This window comes from Chlorocebus sabaeus, chromosome 9 (genome assembly GCF_047675955.1).
Source record: "Chlorocebus sabaeus isolate Y175 chromosome 9, mChlSab1.0.hap1, whole genome shotgun sequence".
In the NCBI taxonomy this organism is placed as follows: Eukaryota; Metazoa; Chordata; class Mammalia; order Primates; family Cercopithecidae; genus Chlorocebus; species Chlorocebus sabaeus.
In genome coordinates, this window is record NC_132912.1 from 95,797,443 (window position 1) to 95,804,033 (window position 6,591).

At 50.5% G+C, this 6,591-nt stretch overlaps 2 protein-coding genes across 2 annotated transcripts; both read left to right on the forward strand.

Moving 5' to 3' along the window:
• Positions 1-977: 977 nt before the first annotated feature.
• On the forward strand, positions 978-5,147 carry CYP26A1 (cytochrome P450 family 26 subfamily A member 1). Its single transcript, XM_007963568.3, has 7 exons — positions 978-1,331; positions 1,517-1,741; positions 1,988-2,278; positions 2,358-2,516; positions 3,030-3,164; positions 3,767-3,919; positions 4,191-5,147. Exons 1-7 carry the CDS (start codon positions 1,143-1,145, stop codon positions 4,530-4,532), a joined length of 1,494 nt encoding a protein of 497 aa, XP_007961759.1. The 5' UTR covers positions 978-1,142; the 3' UTR covers positions 4,533-5,147.
• A 37-nt stretch (positions 5,148-5,184) lies between these two features.
• On the forward strand, positions 5,185-5,572 carry LOC119627946 (cytochrome c oxidase subunit 7C, mitochondrial-like). Its single transcript, XM_038009265.2, has one exon. It carries the CDS (start codon positions 5,200-5,202, stop codon positions 5,446-5,448), a length of 249 nt encoding a protein of 82 aa, XP_037865193.1. The 5' UTR covers positions 5,185-5,199; the 3' UTR covers positions 5,449-5,572.
• Positions 5,573-6,591: the final 1,019 nt, after the last annotated feature.

The window sequence follows — 6,591 nt, forward strand, 5'->3', positions numbered from 1 at the left end:
TGGGAAGAGTAGTTGCAACCGGAGCCCCCTTTTGGGAACTCACAACCCTGAGGCTTAGACAGATCAGGAATGATCGCCTCCCTGTTAAGAAGGAGGAAACAGGCACAGTGATGTGTGGTGACTTGCCCAAGGTCACGCGCAGTAGAGATGGAGCCGGGACTCGAAGCCAGGACTCCTGGGCTCCCCTTCCTCTTACACCGTCTCTTTATCCTGCCAGGGCTGAGGACCCCATTCCCTGCTGTCCAGCTGGGGCGCCAAGTCGCAGGGCCCTCAGAATGGGCGGGCTGTGCTCGTATCTCAAAGACGGGCACCGACTGCCGAGCCCCAGAGGAAGTGCCCCAGGGTCGGGGATCAGGCTTGTGCAGGGTAGCACCTGGGGACCTGAGGGACCTGGAGGCCCTCTTGTATCCTGAAGTAGGACCTCCCAAGACTTCACAAGTGCTGGCCCCCTTGCGGGGGTTGGGGAGCTGGGAATCCCAGATCTGCCTATTGCGCTGGATGCCCCGTGGCTCTCTCTTGGACTCTGGCACTGGGCTCTTCCGCTCGATCCTTCGGAAAAGTCTGGAGGCCTGCTTTATGCATCTCTCTTGGACCTCAGTTTCCCCACTCGTGGGAGGAGGCAGCTGGACGATTCCTGAACGGACTTCCCCTTGCTTCCTCAGCAGGTGGAAGAGAGCCCACGCGGCGCCTGGAAATGGAAAGCCAGTGAAGGCTGCTTTGGGCCGGGGCAGAGGGTGGGACCCGGCGGGAGGGATTCCAAAGAGACCGCCGGGAAGGCTAGAGCTTGGAATTCCGGCTCCTCGGAGTCCTGGCCCTCCCCCACCGCCGCCTCGGAGCTCTGCACACCTTGGATGGGGGAGGCGGGCAGCTCCTAGCCCCGCACCCCAGGAGGCGCGCTCGGAGGGAAGCCGCCACCGCGCCGCCTCTGCCTCGGCGCGGAACAAACGGTTAAAGATTTTGGGCAGCGCCTCGCGGGGGGAGGAGCCAGGGGCCCAATCCGCAATTAAAGATGAACTTTGGGTGAACTAATTGTCTGACCAAGGTAACGTGGGCAGCAACCTGGGCCGCCTATAAAGCGGCCGCGCCGTGGGGTTTGGAGCGCTGGCGGCGGCGGCAGGTGGCGCGGGAGGTCGCGGCGCGCCATGGGGCTCCCGGCGCTGCTGGCCAGTGCGCTCTGCACCTTCGTGCTGCCGCTGCTGCTCTTCCTGGCTGCGATCAAGCTCTGGGACCTGTACTGCGTGAGCGGCCGCGACCGCAGTTGTGCCCTCCCATTGCCCCCCGGGACTATGGGCTTCCCCTTCTTTGGGGAAACCTTGCAGATGGTACTGCAGGTAAGGGAGCATGGGGCGGGACAGGCCGCTTTCCCGGAGCCCGGAGCGGCTCTGGGCTTCTGCTAAAGTCGGGGTAGGCGCCCCCGGGAGGCAGGCGATTGCGGCTAGGAGCAGGGCTGGCGCGAGGCGCGGCGCTCCCCGGCGCCCCCTCATGCCCGCCTCTCTCCTCGGCCTTCCTCCCACAGCGGAGGAAGTTCCTGCAGATGAAGCGCAGGAAATACGGCTTCATCTACAAGACGCATCTGTTCGGGCGGCCCACCGTGCGGGTGATGGGCGCGGACAATGTGCGGCGCATCTTGCTCGGAGAGCACCGGCTGGTGTCCGTCCACTGGCCAGCGTCGGTGCGCACCATTCTGGGATCTGGCTGCCTCTCTAACCTGCACGACTCCTCGCACAAGCAGCGCAAGAAGGTGGGGGCGGGAGGCGACGGATGGACAGGGAAGGGGACTCCATTTATGACAGGAATTCCGGCTGGTGGATGCTGGGCGCGGGCTAGCAGCTTGAGGTAGGCTAGGACCCTCTGCCAGCTCCAGGTTAGCTTTCCCAGCTCGGAGAGTGCCATGTGTCTGGCAGGACTGGGGGTGTCTGGAAGGGGACGGCGGTAGACGAGAGGGGCGGATGGAGGGTTTTAACGCTCTCCGCTCCTCGGGGCTCAGGTGATTATGCGGGCCTTCAGCCGCGAGGCACTCGAGTGCTACGTGCCGGTGATCACCGAGGAAGTGGGCAGCAGCCTGGAGCAGTGGCTGAGCTGCGGCGAGCGCGGCCTCCTGGTCTACCCCGAGGTGAAGCGCCTCATGTTCCGAATAGCCATGCGCATCCTACTGGGCTGCGAACCCCAACTGGCCGGCGACGGGGACGCCGAGCAGCAGCTTGTGGAGGCCTTCGAGGAAATGACCCGCAATCTCTTCTCACTGCCCATCGACGTGCCCTTCAGCGGGCTGTACCGGGTAAGGGCGGCAAACGGGCTGCGGACTAGGGGCGCGGGACCCGGGCGTCTGCTCACCTCCGCGCGCTCTCTGCGCTCAGGGCATGAAGGCACGGAACCTCATTCACGCGCGCATCGAGCAGAACATTCGCGCCAAGATCTGCGGGCTGCGGGCATCCGAGGCGGGCAGGGGCTGCAAAGACGCGCTGCAGCTGTTGATCGAGCACTCGTGGGAGAGGGGAGAGCGGCTGGACATGCAGGTGAGTGACAGCTTCAGACCAGGCATTGCGGAGTTTGGTCCCCTGGCTTTCCAAGCGTGGTTCCTGGGGCCCCCAAAGCGCGTGCCTGGGACCCAGCTTTCTGGAGTGGGCGGCCCTCTCAGACTACAGCGATGGAATTCCGAAGGCTGAGACACTGGGTCAGGAGAGCTGCGGAAGGGGCTGCGGCGGAACTGGGAGCGTCCCCTAACCTTTCCAGGCTTCAAAGGGAAAGTTGGAATTTGCAAAAATGTTAATAAAGAACCTTACGATTTTAATAAAACTAAGACTTTAACTCAGGAGTTTCCGGTAGAGTGGGGTCGTACTCGCCTTACTGCTCTAGCTGAACTAAAGGGACTTTGCATTTTGTTTAAAGATATTGCTTTCCTTGACTTTCTGTCAGCAAAACATTTAGCCCTTTTAGTCTTCCCTCCAGAAATCTCAGTTCGATTCTGAGTAATCCTTCTGTCAAACCGCACGCAGAGTTGTGAGAACGTGGATAGTATTCTATTTTAGGCACTAAAGCAATCTTCAACCGAACTCCTCTTTGGAGGACACGAAACCACGGCCAGTGCAGCCACATCTCTGATCACTTACCTGGGGCTCTACCCACATGTTCTCCAGAAAGTGCGAGAAGAGCTGAAGAGTAAGGTAGGGAGACTGGGACTGGGGGTGTCCTTACTAGCTTAGGAAATTCAGCTGCTCCCTAGCCAACTTCCGAATAAGTCAGTGTGCTGCCTTCATGGAGTGTTTTGAAAGTGCAGGGCCCAGGGCTGTGTGAGCCAGTGGGGAGAATTAGCTTTGTGAATAAACAGGATGGAGTCTTGAGCTGTGATCCCACTTGCACAGGGTTTGACCTTGTATTCATTTCGACCCCTCCTCCACCTTTTGCTGAACCGAGGAGATTCTCAGATAGGTTCCACTTTCTTGAATTGGTGTGGCTGAGGGCATACATAGTGTGATCAGTGTGAATAGCTGATTAGTGTGGGTGGTGGTGATTGGGAGGGTTGTGGGGGGGCGGGGCGAGGGGAGAAACTTGGCCCTTCTAACTGGTGAGCAGCATTCTCTTGGGATTGTAAATAGATAGTGAATTTGGGCAGGCAAATGGCCACTAGCTGCTGTTTCCCCCTCCCAGTCTCTCCCATCATGGGGCCCTTTGGGTTTAGTCTCCACTTAAGCCCTGTTTACGTCTGCTGGGATGATTTTATTGGAACACAAAATAACTGTTCACCTCTGTATGACTGTTTTGATAGGGTTTACTTTGCAAGAGCAATCAAGACAACAAGTTGGACATGGAAATTTTGGAACAACTTAAATACATCGGGTGTGTTATTAAGGAGACCCTTCGACTGAATCCCCCAGTTCCAGGAGGGTTTCGGGTTGCTCTGAAGACTTTTGAATTAAATGTAAGTTAAAATTCTCTTCTCTCTCCCTTTTGTTGTGGTTTAAAAAACTCCTGTTGCTTCCTTCCCTATGCTGTGGCTGCAATTCTTATGCTTTTGATAATTGTTCTGCCCTATATGAAGGTGTGTTTCAGCAACTTGGATCCACCTTTCTCTTTCTACCTCTCCCTTGCTTTTAGCTCATAATTTTCCCCAAAGATATCAGTGACTGCTTTTTGTTGTTGGAAGTTAAATTCCAGTTTGTCAGCCCTTGGGGTTTCATAATCTTTTGCAGGGATACCAGATTCCCAAGGGCTGGAATGTTATCTACAGTATCTGTGATACTCATGATGTGGCAGAGATCTTCACCAACAAGGAAGAATTTAATCCTGACCGATTCATGCTGCCTCACCCAGAGGATGCATCCAGGTTCAGCTTCATTCCATTTGGAGGAGGCCTGAGGAGCTGTGTAGGCAAAGAATTTGCAAAAATTCTTCTCAAAATATTTACAGTGGAGCTGGCCAGGCATTGTGACTGGCAGCTTCTAAATGGACCTCCTACAATGAAAACCAGTCCCACTGTGTATCCTGTGGACAATCTCCCTGCAAGATTCATCCATTTCCATGGGGAAATCTGATGAGCTTGAATGCTCAAACCTCAGACTTATTGCAAGTGTACATATGAGTTTTTAAGGAGTGTTGTGTTGACTTTATATTTAATTTCTAAATGTATATTATAATATTTATGTGTTTTGACTATATTACCACAATCTTTAAATATTAAAATAATGAATTTGTATTATTTCCAAATAAAGTAAAATTTGAAGGTACTTTTCTGGTATTTAAGATTCCTGTCGGGTAAAATTCACCAGTTTAATATTTGCTTAGTGTATTTAACCAGATTTTACAATGCCCACCTGGGCTTATCTGTGCATCTCTGTTTTCTGTGAGAAGAAATCTTAGCTGCTTTTTATGTTAACAGTTATTAGAAAATACATGTCTGTGTGTGTTATTCCAGACGTTTCTCTGTAAATTCTTCTACAGTCATTTAGATTCCCTATTTGGAAAATTGATCCAAGTTAATTTAAAAATTTTTTTGGTTTGCTTTACTTTAGGGAAAAAGGTAACACTGAGAACTGTCACTCTAACCCCTCCAGCTCATCTAACATGTCATAAACATAATAAATCTGTTCTCTGAAGTGAAGGTTTTAGATAAGACAAAGTCAGTCACTCCAGTTATGGACAGTTCTTGACTAAAATGAGACCAGAAATCACTGGCGTGCCACCTTTACTTAGAAGTTGCATATGGAGATTTCATCCGTCCTCGGTCTCTGCGCCTTTCGCAGAGCTTCCAGCAGCGCTATGTTGGGCCACAGCATCCGGAGGTTCACAACCTCTGTGGTCCGTAGGAGCCACTATGAGGAGGGCCCTGGGAAGAATTTGCCATTTTCAGTGGAAAACAAGTGGGCGTTGCTAGTTAAGATGTGTTTGTACTTTGGATCTGCATTTGCTGCACCCTTCCTTATAGTAAGACACCAACTGCTTAAACAATAAGGATGTTTCAGTTCGTCCATTTACCAGATATGAAGAGCATTTTAAGAGATACAGCCTCTGGAAATGGATCAAACTCTAACTCATGGCATGCTAGATATATTTGTCAATAAACTTATGACATGAATGCTTAATTCCTCTTTTTTGAAATAGGGAATGTAATACTTGGCCATTTGCCTACTTTATTGGGTAACATTCCAGTATTACTCTGAGATTTAGCTTAGTTAATGGTGTTAAACTGAGGTTATATTAAATTTTTGATTCCCAGGTCAGGATTTTGTTGGTAATTTATGCAATAAAAGGGAAATACAAATCAAAAAAAAAAAAAAAGAAGTTGCATATGGAAACAGTATTAGGAAAGGCGCATCTCTGGTTTAGATAAGCTGAGCCCAGGTTTTCTTTATTCAAAATGAGGCAGGAGGAGCAGATTTAGCAAACTGACAGATAAAGTTTTTATCTATCCCAGGCAATAGGGTGTGAGCCTGACATGACTGATAAAATGGCCCAGTCATGACCCTGTGAACCTTGGCTAACCTCCGTGAAAGCGCAGTTTTGTCACATTTCTGACCCTGGCATAGCCACGGTCTGAACTGAAGGCCAGACTCTCAATCCAGAAAGGTTAGCCCCGGTGACTTGCTTATGCAAGCACATTTTCGGTTTTGGAATGGCACAATCTGCTCACTGAACCTCTGATGACTTGTAGGTTTTAAACTTTACATTTTTCATTACAATTTTAGAATTTGGCAATGCTGCAGAAACCAGGTGGTCTAAATAGGTGTTTGAAAAGTGTTCTGTCTACAGTTACAGTTATGTGTTCTACCTGACTGTAGTTTTTTAGGTAGAACTTGGGTTGTTCTTATTGTTGGACTACTCTGAATTTTAAAGGATGTTTATGTAATAACTCATAATGCCTTCTAATGCCATTAAAAAATGAGACATTACAGGCTATATAGTTTCAGCCAAAGCTTTAGTGTACTATAGTGTGCATAGATGACTCTTCTACCCCTAACATTTGTCCATACATTTCCAGCTAGGAGCATGCTAGACTGAGGGCATAATTATTTCAGATAATTTATACAAAGGCATTTTTAAATTCAATTTAATTTATTTATTTTTCGAGACAGTTTCACTCTGTACCCAGGCTGG